Consider the following 22,459-nt stretch of genomic DNA (forward strand, 5'->3'; position numbering starts at 1 on the left):
CTGTTACTTTAGGTGCTATGGACGTCCTAACATTCAAAAATTGGGTCAAACATGTGCAAATGGGTTTTTGAAATTTTCCTATACTTGGCCAAAATTGAATGGGGAAGAGTCTGGCTCGTTCATATAAAAACTTGTGCCGCACCATGGTTTGTCTAATGGGGCTCTCTTTGGAAATTGGACATGATTGTGAGACTGAAGAGAAGCCATGCATATCATGCAACTGCTAGAACAGGGAAGACGAAGAGAATTGACAGTCAGAGAGATCTAGGTGTACAAGTCCACAGGTCACTGAAAGGGGCAACACAGATGGAGAAGGTAGTCAAGAAGGCATACGACATGCGTGCCTTCATGGCCGGATAATTGAGTATAAAAATTGGCAAGTCATGTTGCAGCTGTATAGAACCTTAGTTAGGCCACACTTGGAGTACAGTGTTCAATTCTGGTCGCCACACTACCAGAGGGATGTGGAGGCTTTAGAGTGAATGCAGAAGAGATTTACCAGGATGTTGCCTGGTATGGAGGGCATTAACTATGAGGAGAGGTTGAATAAACTCGGTTTGTTCTCACTGGAACGACGGAGGTTGAGGGGCGACCTGATAGAGGTCTACAAAATTATGAGGGGCATAGACAGAGTGGACAGTCAGAGGCTTTTTCCCAGGGTAGAGGGGTCAATTACTAGGGGGCATAGTGTTAAGGTGCGATGGGGCAAGGTTTAGAGGAGATGTACGAGGCAAGTTTTTTTTTTTTTTTTTACACAGGGGGTAGTGGGTGCCTGGAACTCGCTGCCGGAGGAGGTGGTGGAAGCAGGGACGATAGTGACGTTTAAGAGGTATCTTGACAAATACATGAATAGGATGGGAATAGAGGGATATGGACCCTGGAAGTGCAGAAGATTTTAGTTTCGAAGGGCAGCATGGTCGGCACAGGTTTGGAGGGCCGTTCCTGTGCTGTACGTTTCTTTGTTCTTTGTTCTTTGGTCTTTGAAGGGGGGGGAAGAGCTCTCAGCAGTAGACCACATCCACAATGATCTTTCGGGGCCAATCCTCTTGCGTAACTTCAGCAAAACCAATGTTTGAAACATATTCACTTCCCAAGAGAGGTTGCGACTGAAATTGCCAACTGGTGCAGCCATAACAGCACCTTAAAGTAGGGTAAGAACAATATATTCTGCACTGATGAAAGTTGCTGCTTGACCTGTTGAGTATTTCCAGTATTTTCTGTTTTCATTTCAACATATTCTGTTGCTGCCACGGTGTTCGCAACTCCTAAACTTTTCTGTGTTCAGGCTTCTGCTGGTGACATTAGCACCATCTTGTACTTTCAGTACACAACTGCATTGGGGAACTCCCTGAGACTCTATACAAAAATAGCCAGCTACATTTTATTTCCCCCTGGCCAGAGATGTGCAGCGGAGCAAGCATAAGGGTTTCCATGGATTGCAGGCTTCACCATGTGCAGGGATTCTGTGACTGCAATTTGCATTCACTTCAAGTCAACTCAGCCATTTTCATGACCTAAACTCTCAAGGTGCAGCTGGTGACCACGGGCAGCTCATCATGCTGTGAGTTCTTGTTATCCTGCAATTTCCTCATTTTATGGCACCTCTGTTCCACCTGTATTTGATCAAAGGCAAGTAATCAACAACAGGATTATCACTCCTGTCATGACTCATTATGACTCTGGTGCGGAACCCACACAAATGTGCATAGCAGGCCCACAATGAGAGACATGCTAGCAACTGAAACATTTTTTAAAAAATTTAGAGTGTCCAATTCTTTATTTTCAATTAAGGGGCAATTTAGTGTGGCCAATTCACCTATCCTGCACATCTTTTTGCGTTGTGGTGGTGAGACCCACGCAGACACGGGGAGAATGTGCAAACTCCACACAGACAGTCACCCGGGGCCGGGATCGAACCCAGGTCCTTGGTACTATGAGGCAGCAGTGCTTAGCACTGTACCACCTTGCGAGCAAATGAAACATTATAGACTGCAGGATCAGTGTCCTTAAGGAGCATTTCCACTGTGTGGACTGCTCTCGAGCAGCCCTGCAGTATTCAGCTGAGCAGATATCGAGATTTATGGTAGTATGCTGTGCTACCTGGCAATTATATGGGAACAGACTCAGTACTACCTATCAAAAGAGAATAAGAGGAGGAATTGCAACAGGAAGTGGAGGAACAGGATTTGAAGGAGTGATTCAATCTAGATAGCTCCTTCTGCCAGACTCTGTGATCAAATAATTCAGGGGCAGTTTCAGTAACCTCATCCATACCTACCATTGACCTTTGTTCCAACATCGACCATCATCACATCATTATATTTCCAACAACACATAACAATCCAATTTAATAAATTCAATCATGATATAATGCACACAAAAATAAACTTGTGTTGTCCCTTTGTGCCTTTTAAACATTGTTTTATTATTTCAAGGGATGTGGGGGTCATTGGCTGGACCAGGAGTCTGAATTTGCAATGTAGCACTCAGAACTTTGGTACACACTCTTTAAGCTGTAATGGAAGTTGTGATATCAACAATCAAATGCTGCCTCTTGGGTTCCAGAGGAATACTATTGGAGTGTTCATCTGTCCCATGTTGGAAAGGATGGGTCCATTCGGTGCAAAATCCTGCATCCAGTTGGTGCTGGACTCCTGCATGCTCCTTGACATTGAACACTTTTTCCAGTGCATCAAACATTTAGTTATGTACACCCATCAACTTCCTTCTGTACCCTGAGCCACCAGAATCCTCATCAAACTTCCTCTGCAGAATAACTAATGTGCCACCTCACCCTCCAGCTATTGCTGGCTAATTATTGCATGCAATCAATGAACAGCACAGGGAGCTTTGGATGCATACAGCAATCATTTAAACCAGCAAGTATTGACAATTTTAACGAGCTGACAATGCAATGAATAGATAATCACAAATCAAACACTCCATGTCCATTTTTGGGGCACGACAATTTCTCCCCTACCTACTCCAATAGCCTTCCAACTTTACAACCTCCGTAATCTCCCACCTTGTTGAAAACTCAGCTGCCCATATCCTGTCTTATACCTAAGCCCCAGTTGCCCATTATCTCCAAACTGATGAATGTCAATTCCCTGTCTTCTAACACATTGAATTGAAAATCTACACACTTTTGTTCAAACCTGCCACAACTTCGCCCCACTCTGCCTGCACTTGCCTCTAGCCTTATATCCTCCCATGTATCCTGCCTCTGCCACTCATCTGAGAGCCTTCTCTTGTCTTGGATTTGCTCTCTCGCATTCTCTCTCTAAAAATCTCTCCAAATCTCTCACATTTCTTTCCATTTTTTAAACTGCCCAGAACTTCCATTCCCCAAGGAGTCATACCCCAGGGATATCCCAGAAGATGCGCTGGAGAACTCATGGAAATCTCCATGCAAGGACTACGCAGGAATTGCGCAGGAAGTTTAAACTTCCCTCCCTTGGGCAATTACCTTGCACTGGAAAGCATTCTAGACTTCAGACGATTCTGATTATCAGCAGAATAGTTACCCAGGGAAGGTTAGAAAGATTAAAACCACTTCTAACTCCTCGGTAACTATAGTCCTCACGACGCCCCCCCCCCCCCCCCCAAAAAATACAGTCCTTTCCCCCTGACAACTCTCCGAACCTTGGCAGAATTTCTGTTTGTTTTATCTGACGTTTTCTCCTTTTTGCCCCCTCCCCGCCCCATAATGTAGCTTAAGAGTATTTTTTACACTCGTTATGCTATGTCAATATGTGTTTTTGTTAATACTGCCAGTACAAGATTTCTGACTTCTCTCATTTAGGAGCGAATGAAAAGATTGGATGAAATTGTGGAGGCAGCAGATGATGTGGTATCTCAAATTGATCAAACTGCATTGGCAATTCATATAGCCATAAAAACTGATACCAGACCTGAAGCAGCTACTGTTAAGAGGTGCATAACCAAAGATTCTTTACATTTTCATTGATGTCGTACAGAAAAGATTTCTGGAAACTAATGCATTCAATCTATAACCAATTCCTGTTAATTATAGTACTCAACATGACCTTAATAACTTACTCATTTATAATGTTGAAGTTATTTGAAATTGTATTTACTGAATCTTGACATTTGCCTCTGAACCTGATCCATGGCTTCAAGCTTTTAAAGTAATAATTTATTTTGAGAATCATTCTACAGATGCCAAGCACTGAATTCCCTTCCTAAACCTCCCCATTTCCGCCTCACTTACCTCCTTTAAGACTCTCTTTAAAGGACTTCCGTTGACGGCGGGCGGGAGGCAGCCGCACACTGGAGAGCTCCCGCTCGGGAATAGAAATTTTGGGGTTTTAACGCCCGGTTCCGGGGGCAATGGAGGTTGAAAAGGCTGTAAGAAGGCACAGGGAGGAGAAATGTCCAAGTTTGGAAGAAAAACGGCCCTGAAAAAGGGGGTTAACGGAAGTCCGCCGGTGAGTGAAAAAGTCAGCACAGGAACTATTAAGGAAAGTGGAGACTGGAGCAGCAGGGGAGGCTGCATCGTTCACAGTGGAAGAAATGACCAAGGTGATGGCTGTGAAACTTGAAAAACAGTTCACAAAACACATGGAAGCGATGAAGAAGGAGATGGGGGCGGTATTGAAAGTGCTGGTGGAGGAGGCGATTGCCCTGGTGAGGGTGACGGTATCAAGCGCAGTGGCAGAGGTGCGGGAGCAAGCTGAGACACTGAAGGAAGTGGAAGAGGCATTATCGCAGCACAGCGATCAACTCACCTCGATGGGGAAGGAGTTGCGGAGGGTGATAGAGACCAACAGGGGTCTGCAAGCCAAAATGGAAGACCTGGAAAACAGATCCGGGCGACAGAATCTGAGGATTATGGGTCTACCCGAAGGGGTGGAAGACCCGAGGCCGGCGGTGTATTTTGCCACAATGTTGGCGAAGCTATTGGGGGAAGGGGACGATCCCTCCCGATATGAACTGGATCGGGCTCATCGGTCATGGTGGCCTATACGAAAGGCGAGTGAGCCGCCAAGAGTAGTAACTGTGTGTTTCCGTAGGTATAGCGTGAAGGAGAAAGTCCTGTGCTGGGCTAAGCAGGAGCAGGATGTGCAGTGGGCTGGAGCTGGTATATGCATATACTTGGACTTTACGGTGGAGCTGGCGAGGAGGCGGGCTGCCTTCAGCCGGGTGAAGAAGGCACTGTACATCAGCAAGGTGTAGTGCGGCATTGTATATCCAGCCTAGTTGAGGGTGACCTACAAATCCAAGGATTTTTATTTGGGGACAGCAGAAGCATCGGAGGAGTTTGCGAAAGCAGGACTGTGGCAGAATTGAGAAATGGTCGTGTACCGATGTAGCCCCATGTAACTTTATTTTTTCACTGCGTGTTGGTGTAGGTACTAAGTGAGTCGACGCTGTATGTATTTGGACAAGGGAAGAGATGGGACTTTCATTTGCAATGATGGTTCTTTGGGGCTTGGGTATGTATGTGGGGGTTGTGTGCTAAAGGGGATTTCTTGGTTTTCCTGGGACCGGGCAAGGGGGAAGGAGTCCCGGGCGGGGGCCTCCACGCTGGCCGGTTTAAGGCGGCCAGTGAACAGGAGTGAGATGTGTGAAGGGGCTGTGGCCATCAGAGCCTGGTAGAACAGGTTTCGGTGTGTCTAGCCGGGGTGAAAAGTTTGGGGAAAGAACCGAGGTTGGGGGGAGGAGTTTACAAGGGGAAGTGGAGGGGAGGAGTGTCTACAATTCATGGGTGTCATTTACGGTACTCTTTCGGGGATTGGATGGCATTGAATATTAGGAGGGGGAGGAGGTTGGGGGGTGGACTGTATATGTCATTGGTGACCATAGGCGATTCCTGAAGGTTTGTTTTATTTGATGCTTTTCTTGTCAGGTGGGCCGTTGTTTGGGGTAGTGGGATGATGGGATCGTTGTTGTTAATAAGGGGATTGACATTGTATTTGTTACCGTTTACTGTTTGTTGGTGGGGTGTAAATTCTGAAGAAAATGGAGAATAAAAATATATATTTTTTTAAAGTAATAACTTATTTTGAGTGTATTTTGTTAAATCAAATGTGATAGTGAACACATAGAAATAAAACAACTTTTGAATGAGAATGACTGCATAGTTTGGAATATTACATCCTATTTAAATCTCTCCGTTCTTAAGGAAATAAGTGGTCAAAGAAGTAACAAAGTTTGCTAAAACCAAGCATTCAGAGATTTTATGAATTTTTGGATAGACTAACAAATAGCTTCTGATACATTCATTAAGTTCTTAACGATTTTGCTGTGCTTCAATAAACAAATTGCTCTAAATAACTTTAAATTATTTTTCAGGATAATGTTTGAACTGACCTTGTTAGTAACTGTTGTTGAAGTGTCTCCTTCTCGCTATGCTGAAGTACTGTTTTTATTATATTCATTCTTTTTCTATACTCAGTGATATGGAAAGACAAAAATCCTCCCTGGTTGATGCTTTGTGCCGAAAAGGCTGTGCACTGGCCGATAGACTTCTCCAGTTCCATTCACAGGATGGTGCTGCCTCAGAAGAAATAGACAATACAGAAGATGATCCCAAGGGCAGCTTTAAAAGCTTGACTGAAACCTTCTTTGAGATACTTAAGTGGGCAGAACTTACTGATGCTAAGGTAAACTTGTTTTTTTCACTCTGTTATTTTTACAGGAATGTTAGGAAAACAAAGGTAGTTTTAAGGAATTTATATTTGTATTGGTAAACATTAGAAATTAAGTATAGTTTTAAGTGGGTTTCTGTGTCTGGAAGGGTAAACCTTATCATTCGATTCGTGCTGGACAAAGGTGTTTGCATATGTGGGGGTTACTTAAGTTCTAACTGTGTTTCTATTGTGCTTTGAGAGGGTAACAGCGTAAAGAGTAAATAGAAGTCGGTGCTTCGCAACAGGAGGCCACTTTACGGAAGGAAGGACTTTCCTTTGTTCTTAGTTTTAACTGGAAGCCAGAGCAGTTGGAAGACAGGACACTGGGGAGTGAGCAGCTCTCAACTCTGCCAGGAGACGCTGGACAGGACAAGGGAGTTGCAAAGATGCAAATTTCCGAAGGAACATGGTGCAATCCAGATAACCAGGGAATTGGGACAGAAAGATTATTTAAGAAGTTAAGAGAACAGAGACCAAAATATTTTTAAGAAGAATTCAAGGAAGAGTAAATAAGCAGATAAGTGTGGTAATTAGATTTAAAGTGGGGCAGCAGTTTTCAGCAGTAGATAAAATGTCTGATGCCATTTTAATACAGTCTGGAAATCGAGAGTTAGAGCAATTATGAGCAGTCTGCTCAGCTGTCAAGACAATAAATCCTAAATGGATTAGTGTAAAATCCTGGCCTGGGTTGCTGTTAAGTGGAGTTGAGCTTTGTTTGAAAGCGACATTTCGGAGGGCCCCCCTCCCCAAACCCACAAGGCCGGCAACAAGGAGGGAATAGGAGCTAGGGGACAGAACACCCAGAACAAAAGAGGGAGATACCAAGCGGGGGGGGGGGGGGGGGGGGGGGGTTAGAAAAACATCAAGAACAACTGAATGTACATAAGAACTACACAAACTGTAAATATTGGACGCAAAGTTTTATTATGTATAATTCAAAATGCCAATAAAAATATTTTTTTTAAAGGAGACATTTGTAAAACCTGGACTGGATTTCAAAATGCAAACTGCTGAGGGAAAGCATTATTATGAGAGAAGATTCTAAAGCATACTTTTGGAAGTGGAGTTTGGAAACTCCCATTTGACAATCATGGGGATTCTGAGGAGAAAACCATGGAAACTAACTCAGGGGTTCAGAGTGGAGAGTGTATTTGCCCACGGTCATCTAGTGTGCTTAAAAGAGACTTTGTGTTAATGAGATCATTGTAGATTAAGATGCATTTTGTAATCCATGTTTATCCTAAAAGCTGTGTGTAAGTTTGCACATTCTCCCATGCCTGTGTGGGTTTCCTCCCATTGTCCAAAGATGTGCAGGTTATGTGGGGTTGCAAGGTTAGTGCAGGGGAGTGGGCCTAGGTATGGTGCTCTTTCAGAGGTTCGGTAGGGATTCTATGAATTGTTGCACTAAGGGGGGAGTAAAGGCCTATTGTATCATCATCCAAATTTTTTGTGTTTAATAGATGTTTTTGTCTTGGTGTTAAAACTAATTTGCAGCCCTGTGACTCTGTTCCTCCACGTTTTACAAAATAAATTGTAAGTTACGGTCTTTTGAGCCAGGGTTCCACTCTGGGATCATCTCATCCAGTTATAACATCAACTGGGATTGCAACAGGAACAAACCATATTCCTTCCTGTGGATGAAGTGTCTCATCATTGCCTTGTAGCTATCCAAAGTGATTTTGACTGAGATCCGTTTCCCAGTAGCGAGAAATTGTTTTGGAACCTTGTTCCCCGGCTTTTCTAATGGCTTAAAGTGGGTCAAGTGTCCCACGGAGCCATGTCGGGAACCCTATTTGCATCTCATGAATCCTTCTTAAAAGACTAACACATCCCTCCAAATTAAGTGCCTCACCAGCGGGAATTTAGAATGTTCACTTTTATGACTCTACATGAATGGCATGCACCTGGCCAAGCAGATTTCCTCTGGGACTTTGCAATCAGTAGACACTGCTTTTGCCATCTACTCACACCGTCATTCAAAGATATCGATTGTCTGTAGCACAAGTTGTGCCAAGGCTGGGCATAGGGAGGGGTGAGGTCGAGACAGGACTGGGTGTGGTGGGGGGTGGGAGTGAAGTCAAGGAGCAGTGTGGAAGAGTACATGATTACCCAGGTGCCATTTAAATATGGCAAACGGGCGTTGGAGCCCATGACCTAACTTGCTGCCTCCCACCCCGGCCACAAGATCCAGATTCAACATGCTCATCATGGGTACGTAATTAATGAGATCATTGTGTGTTCAGCTGTCCTGCTTTCCAGCAGAATTTACTCCCAACATCCGCTCCCACCACTGGACCAAGCCTCCCGAATGGATGATTCCAGCCAAAGTCTCAGAGGCCTTTTAAACATTCCTGCCTCGGAACTTGGTAGCCCCTGTGGCCGCCTTTGACATGTGTTGGTGGGGGAGGAGGCCTGACTCTATCTCATACCTGACCCCACGGAGCAAATGTCTCACCATTCTGGGCACTTTTTCCCAAGGCTGGTGCGCTGAGCCGGGAAACTTCCTCACTCAAGCCATCTGTCTCGGGAGCAAAGTCTGGTCGGCTAAATCTGCTGAGTATTTCCAGAATTTTCTGTTTTAATTTGTCATTCTGTTGCTGTTTTGATAGTTATTTCTCCAATGACACATAAGATAGTGAACCTTGTCCACGGTACTTTTTATTGAATTGTCTGTTGTAAATTTGAGTGTTGCCCGTACGCATTAGAAAAGTTTGTTTTGAACATTTGTTGTTGCCATCTTTTCTGCTCTGTATATCAGGGCAATCATTCAGTAAATTGTAGTTTTTTCAAATTCATTTCCGGGATGTGGGCATCGCTGGTTAAGCCAGCATTTATTGTCCATCCTCGCTGTCCTTCAGAAGGTGGTGGTGAGCTGCTGCCTTGAACCGCTGCAGTCCCTGAGGTGTAGGTACATCCACAGTGCTGCCAGGAAGAGAGTTACGGCTCTTTGACCCAGCGTTAGTGAAGAAACGGTGATATATTTCCAAGTCAGGGTGGTGAATGACTTGGAAGGGAACCTCCAGGTGGTGGGGTTCCCGGGTATCTGCTACTCTTGTCCTTCTAGATGGTAGTGGTCGTGGGTTTGGAAGGTGCTGCCTAAGGAACTTTGGCAAGTTCCTGCAGTGCATCTTGTAGATGGTACGCATGGCTGCCATTGTTCATCAGTGGTGGAAGGTTTGCATGTTTGTGAAAGGGGGAGCAATCAAGTGGTCTGTTTTGTCCTGGATGGTGTCGAGCTTCTTGAGCTGCACTCATCCAGGCAGGTGGAGAGTGTCCCATTACACTCCTGACTTGTGCTTGTAGATGATGGACAGTCTTGGGGGGTGGGGTGGTTAGATCCTCTCTCATACATGATGGTCATTGCCTGGCACTTGTGTGGTGGGAATGTAACTTGCCACTTGTCAGCCCAAGTTGTTATTTTACCTTCATTATTGACTCCCCAGAAGGGTGGTCTCTTAAAGTAGTGAGTAGCTGAACTGTACTTTAAACTGTAAGTTTCCAATTTTAATCCCTGAACTCTGCTGAGGAATTTTACTTTAGCCATGCAACGGTTGAACGCTAAGATAGTTTCATGAGCCAAGAGAGGCGAAAGCAGACAAAACCCATTCAAGGGAATGATACTGTCCAGTATCCTGTGCTGGAATACTGTGCAACAGAGGAGGTCAGCTGAGAAGATTGAACTTTGCTATGATGCCATTAATAATTGAATTGCACAATGATAATGAGGGCTGGATTTTATTCTATTATGCTGTCCTTAATCAGAGATAGTGGTGCAAAATCAGGCAGGAAAATCCTATTACATCCCCAATCTCTCCCAGCACCACCGTTGATTTTCACCAGTCCCCGCACAATTTCAAAAGCCTGAATACTTCAGTGTTCAAATGGATTCAAGTCCTTTATTAACAAGTGCATAAACAATAAAACGAGGAGAGAGAATAGGAGAGTATTTGTCTCAAAAGTTGGGTAAAAATTGGGAAGTGTAGGCTGGTTTGTTGTTTGTTTAATCCAACTTCTTATGTTGCCATATATCTATTTTTTTTCCCTGCCGTTTGTCTTACTAGGTTTTAAGCTTTGCATACAAGCATGCACTAGCGAACAAAATGCATGGCCGGGCTCTAAAGTTTGCAATCAAACTTCTGGAGGATAAATCAAGTAAGGAAAACTGGAAAAATTGCATCCAGGTAAGATTTCCTTGCTTTAATTTGTTGCAGTAGGAGAAAAAGATTCTTTCAACAGATACAAAATCAAAAGAGGAAGAATTGGTAGCAGTTAGGAGAGAAATTACAAGATTTGGTTGCTTATCTAAACCAATAGGAATTCTTCCCTCCAATGGGAGAGCATTTTGGTGGTAATAAATGCTGCATCGTGGTTAGCACTGCTGCCTCACGGTGCCAGGAACCCAGGTTCAATTCCAGCCTCTGGTAAATGTCTGTGGAGTTTCTACGTTCTCCCCGTGTCTGCGTGTGTTTCCACCGAGTGCTACGGTTTCCTCCCACAGTCCAAAGATGTGCAGGTTAGGTGAATTGGCCCTTAGTGTCCAAAAGGTTAGGTGGGGTTACTGGGATAAGGGTGGGATTGGGACTGGTAGGGTGCTCTTTCAGAGGGTAGGTGCAGACTTGATGGGCTTCCTACATTGTTCAGATTCTATCATTCTGGTCGCAATTCAGTTACATTTAGCATAGTTACAGAAAAGGACAAAGATAGGCCTGGTATAAATGTTCTCAGTTGGGGAAAGGCAAATCTTTCTACGCTGAGATGTGGTTTGCCAAAAGTGGACTTGTATCAGTTTATGTCAGGGCATAGGGAGGCATTCAAGTAGAAAATGGTAAGGACTCAGAACAAATATGATCCCACAAAAAAAGGTAGGGATCCTCAAATCTCTCCCTGGGTTTCAAGGAGCATAGAAGGCGAAGCAAAAGAACTATGGGATAAATACTCCAAAAACCTGCAGGAGTATAGAAAGTGTAGAGGTGAAAGTAGGGAGGACATTATGAAAACAAAAAGAGGGCATGAAAACTTATTGGCAAATAAAGTCAAAGATAGCCCAAACATGTTTTATAGATGCATAAAGAGAAAGAGAAAAACTAAGGAAAGTGTAGGATGATTAGAGACCAAAAAGTCACCTGTGTATGGAGACCAAAGATGTGTGCATGGTTCTTAATGAATACTTTGCACCTGTCTTCACAAAAGGATGATGATAGAGACATTGTGAGGAGGAGGAATGTGAAATATCAGATGGTACAAACATAGAGAGGAAATATTAAGGAGTTTAGCATCTTTGAAAATAGATAAATCACAGGTCTGGATAAGATGCTTCCCAGTCTGTTAAGAGAAGAAATTGTGGAGGTCCTGACCATCATTTTCTAATCCCCTCTGGCTACAGGCATGGTACTGGAGGACGAAAAGGACTAGTAATATTGTATCATTATTTAAAATGAACGGACAGACAGACTAACTACTAATAGTAACTAATAATATAGAATATAGAACATTACAGCGCAGTACAGGCCCTTCGGCCCTCGATGTTGTGCCGACCTGTGAAACCACTCTAAGCCCATCTACACTATTCCCTTATCGTCTATCCAATGACCATTTGAATGATCTTAGTGTTGGCGAGTCCACTACTGTTGCAGGCAGGGCATTCCACGCCCTTCCTACTCTCTGAGTAAAGAACCTACCTCTGACATCTGTCCTATATCTATCTCCTCTTAATTTAAAGCTAGACATCACCATCCGAGGAAAAAGGCTCTCACTGTCCACCCTATCCAATCCTCTGATCATCTTGTATGCCCCAATTAAGTCACCTCTTAACCTTCTCTCTAATGAAAACAGCCTCAAGTCTCTCAGCCTTTACTCATAAGATCTTCCCTCCATACCAGGCAACATTCTGGTAAATCTCCTCTGCACCCTTTCCAATGCTTCCACATCCTTCCTATAATGCGGCGACCAGAATTGCACGCAATACTCCAAATGCGGCCGCACCAGAGTTTTGTACAGCTGCAACGTGACCTCATGGCTCCGAAACTCAATCCCTCTACCAATAAAAGCTAACACACCGTACGCCTTCTTAACAACCCTCCTCCAGGTCATTTATAAAAATGACAACAGCAGTGGCCCCAAAACAGATCCTTGTGGTACACCACTAGTAACTGGACCCCAGTTTGAACATTTCCCATCAACCAACACCTTTTGTCTTCTTCCAGCTAGCCAATTTCTGATCCAAACTGCTAAATCACCCTGAATCCCATGCCTTTGTATTTTCTGCAGTAGCCTACCATGGGGAACCTTATCAAACGCTTTACTGAAATCCGTATACACCACATCAACTGCTTTACCCTCATCCACCTGTTTGGTCACCTTCTCAAAGAACTCAATAAGGTTTGTGAGGCACGACCTACCCTTCACAAAACCGTGTTGACTATCTCTAATCAAATTATTCCTTTCCAGATGATTATACATCTTATCTCTTATAAACCTTTCCAAGACTTTGCCCACAACAGAAGTAAGGCTCACTGGTCTATAGTTACCGGGGTTGTCTCTACTCCCCTTCTTGAACATTTGCTATCCTCCAGTCTTCTGGCACTATTCCTGCATACAAAGATGACTTAAAGATCAAAGCCAAAGGCTCAGCGATCTCCTTCCTCACTTCCCAGAGAATCCTAGGATAAATCCTATCCGGCCCAGGGACTTATCTATTTTCACACTTTCCAGAATTGCTAACACCTCCTCCTTATGAACCTCAAGCCCTTCTAGTCTAGTAGCCTGAATTTCAGTATTCTCCTCAACGACATTGTCTTTTTCCTGTGTGAATACTGACAAAAAATATTCATTTAGCACCTCTCCTATCTCCTCGGACTCCACGCACAACTTCCCACTACTGTCCTTGACTGGCCCTACTCTTACCCTAGTCATTCTTTTATTCCTGACATATCTATAGAAAGCTTTAGGGTTATCCTTGATCCTACCTACCAAAGACTTCTCATGCCCCCTCCTGGCTCTTCTTAGCTCTCTCTTTAAGTCTTTCCTAGCTAACTTGTAACTCTCGAGCGCCCTAACTGAACCTTCATGTCTCATCTTTACATAAGCCTCCTTCTTCCTCTTGACAAGTGTTTCGACTGCTTTAGTAAACCACGGTTCCCTCGCTCGAGCACTTCCTCCCTGCCTGACAGGTACATACTTATCAAGGACACGCAGTAGCTGTTCCTTGAACAAGCTCCACATTTCCATTGTGCCCATCCCCTGCAGTTTTCCTCTCCATCCGATGCATCCTAAGTCTTGCCTCATCGCATCATAATTGCCTTTCCCCCAGATATAACTCTTGCCCTGCGGTATATACCTATCCCTTTCCATAACTAAAGTAAACGTAATCGAATTGTGGTCACTATCACCAAAGTGCTCACCTACCTCCAAATCTAACACCTGTCCTGGTTCACTACCCAGTACCAAATCCATTATGGCCTCGCCTCTCATTGGCCTATCTACATACTGTGTCAGGAAACCCTCCTGCACACATTGGACAAAAACGGACCCATCTAAAGCACTCGAGCTATAGCGTTTCCAGTCAATATTTGGAAAGTTAAAGTCCCCATAACAACTACCCTGTGCTTTCGCTCCTATCCAGAATCATCTTTGCAGTCCTTTCCTCTGCATCTCTGGAACTTTTCAGAGGCCTATAGAAAACCCCTAACAGGGTGACCTCTCCTTTCCTGTTTCTAACCTCAGCCCATACTACCTCAGTAGACGAGTCCTCATCAAACGTCCTTTCTGCCACCGTAATACTGTCCTTGACTAACAATGCCACCCCTCCCCCTCTTTTACCACCTTCCCTGAGCTTACTGAAATATCTAAACCCCGGCACCTGCAACAACCATTCCTGTCTTAATAACCTCGGTGGTAATCAGATTATTGTAAAATATTCTGAGAGACAATATAAATTGTCACTTAGAAAGGATTCAATTAATCAAGGGCAGTTAGCATGGATTTGTTCAGGAAACTTTTTGAGGAGGCTTGATGAGGGCAGAACGCTTGATGTTGTCTGCATGGATTTTAGCAAGGCTGTTGTCAAGGCCAGGTTAATAACCTATGGGACCAAAGGGAGTGCAGCAAGTTGGATCCAAATTTGGCTCAGTACTGGGAAGCAAAGGTTAATGGTTGAAGCTGTTTTTGTGACTGGGAGGCTATTTGCGATGTACAAAATTATGAACCTAGATAGAGTGGATAGGAAGAGACCATTTTTGTTAGCAGAGAGATCAATAACCAGGGAGCATAGAATTAAAGTTTTTAGTAGAAGGATTATAGAGTAATCGAGGAGAAGCTTTTCATTCAGAAAGTGGTGGGGGTTTGAAACTCGGTGCTTGAAAGTGTGATAGAGGCAGAACACCTCATTACATTTAAAGGTTCTCAGATATGCATTTGAAATGCTGGATCCTACAAGGCCACAGACTAAGAACTGGGAAGTGGAATTAGGATGGAAGGCTTTTTTGGCTGGTCCAGGCATATTGCACCAAATGGCCTCCATCTGTACTGTAAATCTCAATGATATAATGGCTCATATCATCCTGTTTAACATAAAGAAGCTGGTTATAATCCAACAGACATTCTTTTAACTCAACCAATTTTAATTATGTTAAACTTTATCAGTAAACTCCCATGATCCTTTTATGATTTATGTTTTATTTGAACGCACTTTAAAATCCTTGGTTCTAATTGAACTAATTTACAGAATGTGTTGTAATTATTGACGGTATTTCATTCTTGTAGAGTATAATCGCTTTGACAGGAATTTCCATGGGAGATTCTCCGGTTGTAACTTCAATGAAAGCCCAGGGAAACAATATAAAGCACAGTGTTTGCTGTTTCCCAAGTTTCTACTAATCTTCATGGCCTGAAGATTAGTTTTATATATAAAGTAGTCTCGTAAAAAAATTATTACTTCGGCGTAAAACAATTAATCTTTGATTTCAGGTGACAGTCCAAAATTACTTACGATTTGAACTCTTAGGAGAAATTGAATCCTGTTATGCAATTTATTGGCAGCGAAAATTTAGAGTTCGCTTTCTGGGTGCCCTTTCATTCACACCCTGATCAACCCCAGAAGTGTGTCAAACTTTCAAGTGACAATGAATATGCTTGTCAAGGAATATGCCAAGCGCCTAACTTAAGATCCCATTGTCCCAATCAGCACAAACTGGTTCATTTAATTTTTCCAATTCCTTATTGATCTAACCATGGACAGCATGATGGCACAGTGCTGCGCACTACTGCCTCACAGTACCAGGGACCCGGGTTCAGCTCCAGCCTTGGATGACACATTCTCACCGTGTCAGTGTGAGTTTCCTCCGGGTGCTCTGGTTTCCTCCCACAGTCCAAAGATGAGCAGGTGGATTGGTAATACTAAATAGCCCCTTATTGTTCAAAGATGTTAGGTTAGTTTAAGGGGTTATTGGGATAGGGTGGGGGAGTGGGCTTGGGTGGAGTGCTCTTTTGGGGGGGTTGGTGCAGACTTGATAGGCCGAATGGCCTCCTTCTGCACCATGGGGATTGTATGATTCTAACCATAGGACAGCACAGTAGCATTGTGGATAGCACAATTGCTTCACAGCTCCAGGGTACCAGGTTCGATTCCGGCTTGGGTCACTGTCTGTGCGGAGTCTGCACATCCTCCCCGTGTGTGCGTGGGTTTCCTCCGGGTGCTCCGGTTTCCTCCCACAGTCCAAAGATGTGCAGGTTAGGTGGACTGGCCATGATAAATTGCCCTTAGTGTCCAAAATTGCCCTTACTGTTGGGTGGGGTTACTGGGTTATGGGGATAGGGTGGAGGTGTGGACCTTGGGTAGGGTGCTCTTTCCAAGAGCCGGTGCAGACTCGATGGGCTGAATGGCCTCCTGCACTGTAAAGTCTATAAAAATGAAAAAACAGCGATCCTTAAAGTATCATTGGAGGCCACTGATGGAAATCTAAGTAAAACTATTTTGAATTGTATTACTGTGGAGGAGTCGGGTTCAAACTGAGCAGGCGCCAGTTTGATGGAGCAGGCTAATCTTTTCGGACAGATTTCCAGGGCACTGAAATTGACACGTGCAGTAATCAAAATCTGTCCCTCTGATTGGACAGCTAACTTGCCAACATCAAATTGGTGGATTAGGTTTTATTTGAAACTCTACTTCTTCAACATTTTGTAAGTACTAGACAAAGCCAACAAACAGTCCTATTTTTGTTGGATGAAATCCCAGTGAAATTACTGAATCAATATACCATAAAATCTGTCAAGTTCTATACAATTGAGAGTGAGCATTACTGGTTCGGTGCTAACTGTTCAAATGTTTCCTGTAACATCTGTGTGTTTGTTTCACTTAGATAATGAAGTCTCTTGGATGGAGCCATTGTGCATCATTTACAGAGAGTTGGCTTCCTGTAATGTATCCACAAGACTATACCCCTTTCTAGGATAATTGTCACAGGCGTCAAATTGATTGGAAGAAAGTAACTCTAGTAATTTTTATACTTTTGTCTTTTTTTCTAAAATACATTGGTTTTTTTTTAAAGTATTTTGGACTTTTATACAGTATGGTTTCATTCATTAATGGATGCAATGATTGTATGACATTTCTGTTACTGCTGTTTGCCATAACTACTTGATTTAAAAATAAATTGTGCATTGTTCAATTTTCTTTCAAAGCATAGGCGAATAAGGTGCTTTGGCTTCCTGGGCATGATACTAGGTGTTCCTTAGGTTTAATTGTTACTGTTTTGAAATAGATATTTGTATATCTTTTTATTTATTGAACAGACTGGTATTCATGTGTTTACATTTGCTGCTTCTGCATATTTTCCAACTGTAACTTTTTCTTGCCCTTCACTGGGTCCGTCCTGTGACATCTGTGCCCATAGTTTATCCCAAAATCTGAGGAGAATGTGTCTGCTTCCAATACCAAACAATTCTGGGGCACTTTCTTTTTTCCACGATGCATTACCCAGAAACAATTTGAATGATATTGGCAACTGTACTTCATTCGCCCTTCAATTTCATAGACCTGTGGAGCTCAAAATAAACTTATGGCAGCATGAAAAAGGCAAGTTATAGATGCATTGTCATATGTTCAGTAAAAGAAATACACTTGACATTTTGATTGTCTTCTTGGATAATTTTCCTATGCCTTATACATTATTTTCATATGAAAACATACCTTTAAAGACCTTTAGTGCTTGTCTACTTTGCCTACCTAATCGGCCAAAGTCGTGTTGAAGGGGGAATAAGCTGTCATTGGACATTTCCAAATTTTAATTAACTTGAACGATGCAAGTCCAAAGATGTGCTGTTTGGGTGGATTGGCTGTGCTAAATTGTCCCTTAGTGTGCAAAAGGTAGGTTGGGTTCCAGGGATAGGTTGGAGGCGTGGGCTTGGGTGGGGTGCACTTTCTGAGGGCTGGTGCAGTCTCGACGGGCTGAATGGCTTCCTTCTGCACTGTAAATTTGAGGATTCTATGATTCCAGTCTGTGCGAAACGAGCAGCGTACAATGGCATTTACTAAATTATGCTAATCAAATCTAATTTCCACATCCAATTTGGTGAATTAGAAAATTAGATTTTGATCATTAAAGCTCATAACTCATCTTGATTAAACTTGGGAGTGAAGGTCAAGCCATCATTGAAATAGAAATAGTCTATTCTAATACATTATTAAACAAATGGTATGTAAAGCCTTTCAAAGGCTTTCAAATAATCTGAACAAAGCTTTGTCAAACAATAAAAATTGTGGATTACGGTGTAACTTGCATGGAGACAGTACCATGATATTCCTATGTTTTAAATTAAGGTCCAATATTCTTGTCTTGAATCTGGATACCCAAGGTGCGAGCAAGCCTCAGTTGGTTAAAGCAGAGACCTGTGAATATGGGTACTGGTGCCCATACATCTGCAGTAGAGAGATTTCCATGGATGTAGCAAAATGTACAAAATCTTCTTGCAGTCAGTTCAACCATTTTTCATTTTTGAGATGTGTGGTATAACATTTATTGTTCACAGACCATGAAAACATGATGATTACCCGATATTCCTCCTGTGTTGGTGTCGCCAACGTCAATTTAATGTATAAACACATGTATTGTAGTCCTTATTAAGTAAAAAAATTATTAAAATGCCAAACCATGATGCATGAAACAGAGACTTGTATGACTTTGAGCTTCTACATATCTATAACCATCTTTTCCATCATGTTTTCAAACTTTTATTTTCGTATTTTGAAAGTCATGTTATGGCAAAAGAAATTCTGGGAGTCAGTACTGCTCAATTTATAATCCATAGGATTGCAGATTCTGTGCATAAAAACACATTGAAATATTAATATTTACTTTGATCGTAGCTGACCTTCTGGATGTTCATGCAGGCAGAATCTTCCAGTCCCACCACCAACGCACCCCTTTCATGGGTTTCCCAGGGCGTGGAGTGAATTCAGTGGAAAATCTCATTAATAGCAGCGGGTCCAGACGATCCCACTGCCGAGAAACACGCCATGGGGAGGCCAGAGAATCTAGCCCATTGTCTTTTGTACAAGAAATGTAGTCTTGCTGCAATCACTTAAATATGTTGACTCTTAATTTGACAAAAATGCAAGGCGTTCACTTTAGAGTGTATTATTTTTAAAGTATGCATTTTTGTTGATATATTCATAAAACCAAATTCATTATTGACATCAGCCCCTTCTAATTTTGTGTTATGGTATAATTGTTTGACCAGCTGGTCCTTGTCCTTTTATACTTTTGTAATGTTGTTCAAAAACATCTGCATTACTTGCCCGGATGTTTGTCCAGAATTCCCAACGCTTAGCTCATCAGCTTCTTACATCAACAGAGCTAAGATTGCAAACTCATGCTGAATACTGTTTGCAAGCCCATACTCTGCATTGCATATCAACTTGTGTTTGAGGTTTTCCGGTCAATGTGTCCAAATTTGTGAGAGGGAAACGAGCCATCATTGGTGTAATTTTATATAAAGAGCGTACAGTGTGTATAAATACAGATAAAGCGTGCAACAAATTAAATTCAAAAAGCTATTATATCCAACTGAGAAATGAGACAAACACCACATTTTAAACTAAGAATGCCAAAAATTAAGTTGCTTTGTTCCATTGTATTTATGGTTCATAATTAAGGTAAAGAGTACCAAATGTAAGTGAATTTGCTTTTATATACTGTACACCCTTTATATAAAATAACTCGATGTGAATGAGAGAGAACTAGATAGTTTCTGCCCGCAGAAATTCGTCACCATTTTCCGCCTGCTCCACGATGACATGTAAGTCATGATCCTCACCAACAGAACCACCACAGATCCAATACGTGTGAAAACTGGGTCAAACAGGGCTGCGTCATTGTACCAACGCTCTTTTCCATCCCCCATCAGCTTGACGCTCCCCGCTAGAGTGGAACTAACCTACCAGTCAAGCCGGAAACTGTTCAACCTCCGACATCTCCAGGCCGGAACCAAGAGCACCCCAACCTCTGTTATTGAGCTGCAATACGCAGACAACGCCTGTATGTGCACATATTCAGGGGCCGAGCTACAAACCATCATTGACGCATTCACCGAGGCATATAGGAGAATGGGTCCAGGCGAAACATACAGAAAACAACGGTTATCTACCAACCCACCCCTGTCACATAAAGGAAAACATTTCAGCTTCTCCAATCTAACATTGTAGCTGAAATCCCTGAGCCCTGGGACATACTCTGCATCCTCTTAATGACTGCACCCTTCCTAAAGTGTGGTGACTAGAACTGAATGCAGTACTCTAGTTGTGGCCTAACCAGATCTTTCAAAATTTTCAGTATACTCAATGGTCAAGTGGACCAGAAATCCTCAGCCAAAGTCAACACACCTTTTGCTGGTCTGTCAAATTTTCCATCCTGCCTACGGCAGGAAGAACTGGGAAGTCCCAGCCAATGTCTGTATTTATGAAGGCCAAGATCCCATAACTACTGTTATGGGCCAGGGTTTAGAGAATACCAAAGTGTATCATGGAGTTCACCTGACCCACAAATTTTAATAGATTTTGGTTATGGGGAGCACAAAGGCCCACTCTACAGGTGTGATGCAACAGAGATCTAAAGTACTTTTAAAACAAAAATGTTTATTCTATGAATCCAGTTAACATTTTATAAACACACAGTAAACATCTGAGCAACTATCAACTCAAAAGAGTCCCCCCAAAGAATACAGTACTCTATAAGTAACCCTTAACAAAACAAAACTAAACACACACTGTAGCTGCCAGCTCAAAAACGAAAGTGAAGCAGACAGACAGCCCAGCTCCACCCACACTCTTACATCACTGCAGCTATTTGATAAACACACATTTCTTAAAGGTAATTTGATAAACACCCATTTCTTAAAGGTACTCTCACATGACACTCTCAATTTGTCCTGTCATCCTCATTGATCTATTTATGTGAGCTTCCAACTCTTGCTGTCCCTGGAGATCATTAAACTGTACCATTATGTCTATGTTGTTTCTCCTTATCCCTTCTATCAAAATTCAGTACCTCTCACTTCTCTGTATTGCATCTGCTACCTACCTGCCCATCTTTGTCCTATTGCAATCATGCTTACTGTAAACCACAACCCCATGTTTCTCTTTGTCCATATCCATGTCATTTACAGATATTAAAAAATTGAACCCGGCGCTGTGAGCAACAGTGCTAATCACTGTGCCACCATGCTGCCCCATGCATATGCAATTAACTTCCAATTTACGCAGAATCCTGCAAAGGTACGAGTCTGGAGGCTTTACTGACAGCACCCCTGCCGTTCTCGCCGGCTCGGTACTCTACAAGTCCGGTGGTGGTGGCAGCCTTAAGGGTGTGGGGGCAATGGAGGCAGCACATGAGACGAGGGGGTGTCAGTGTGGTCACCGATCTGTGACAATCACCGGTTTGTCCCGGGGGGGCTGGATGGGGGCTTTAAGGTATGGCAGCGGGCAGGGATTGAGAGGTTTGGGGATTTATTCATCCAGGAGGGCTTTCTGACCTTGGAGACATTAGAAGGAGGAGTTTGATTTGCCGGGTGGGAACGGGTTTTGGTATCTTCAAGTGCGGGACTTTGTATGGAGGGAGGTCCCAAGCTTTCCTCGCCTCCTCCTGAGGGGACAACAGGATAAAGTGCTGTCAAAAACGGGTTGGAGGTGGGAAGGTTTCGGAGATATACAGGGAATTGTTAGAGTGGAAAGGGGCCCCTATCAGAGAGGTGAAGAGGAAGTGGGAAGAGGAGCTAGGAGGGGAGCTGGAAACTGAACTGTGCGAAAAAGCCTTGAAAAGGGTATATGCATCCTCATCCTGTGCTAGACTTAGCTTGATTCAGTTCAAGCTAGTCCACATGGCCCACATGACTGTAGCCCGGATGAATACGTTCTTCAAGGAGGTGGAGGACAGATGTGGGTGGTGTGGGGGTAGCCCGGCCAATCATGTTCATATGTTTTGGGCATATCCGAAACTTGAGGGAATACTGGCAGGGATTTGCGAATGTTACGTCGGAAGTCCTGGAAGGTAGGGTAACTCCGAGTCCAGAATTGGCAATATTTGGGGTGTCGGAGGATCCGGGGGCAAAGGGGGGGAGACGGCCGCTATCCTGGCCTTCTTCCTGGTGGCCCGGAGACGGATCTTGCTGAGATGGAGGGACTCTGAGACCCCGAACGCAGGAGTGTGGGTCAGAGATATGGTAGGATTTCTCAGTCTGGAGAAAATCAAGTTCGCTCTGAGAGGATCAATACAGGGATTCACCCGGAGATGGCGGCCGTTCATCGATTTCTT

General features: G+C 43.3%; 1 protein-coding gene across 2 annotated transcripts in view; it reads left to right on the forward strand.

Moving 5' to 3' along the window:
- Nucleotides 1–18,815, forward strand: part of tpp2 (tripeptidyl peptidase 2) — a 248,320-nt gene extending 229,505 nt beyond the window's left edge. For both annotated transcript variants that reach the window (XM_072476325.1, XM_072476326.1), the window contains 4 exons: nucleotides 3,806–3,936; nucleotides 6,422–6,629; nucleotides 10,718–10,837; nucleotides 17,012–18,815. In XM_072476325.1, coding sequence (XP_072332426.1) covers nucleotides 3,806–3,936; nucleotides 6,422–6,629; nucleotides 10,718–10,837; nucleotides 17,012–17,101 — 549 coding nt within the window. In that variant the 3' untranslated portion in view covers nucleotides 17,102–18,815. The remainder of the gene's footprint in view (nucleotides 1–3,805; nucleotides 3,937–6,421; nucleotides 6,630–10,717; nucleotides 10,838–17,011) is intronic.
- The last annotated feature ends 3,644 nt before the right edge of the window (nucleotides 18,816–22,459 follow it).

The sequence above is a fragment of the Scyliorhinus torazame genome, chromosome 15 (genome assembly GCF_047496885.1).
Source record: "Scyliorhinus torazame isolate Kashiwa2021f chromosome 15, sScyTor2.1, whole genome shotgun sequence".
Lineage (NCBI taxonomy): Eukaryota > Metazoa > Chordata > Chondrichthyes > Carcharhiniformes > Scyliorhinidae > Scyliorhinus > Scyliorhinus torazame.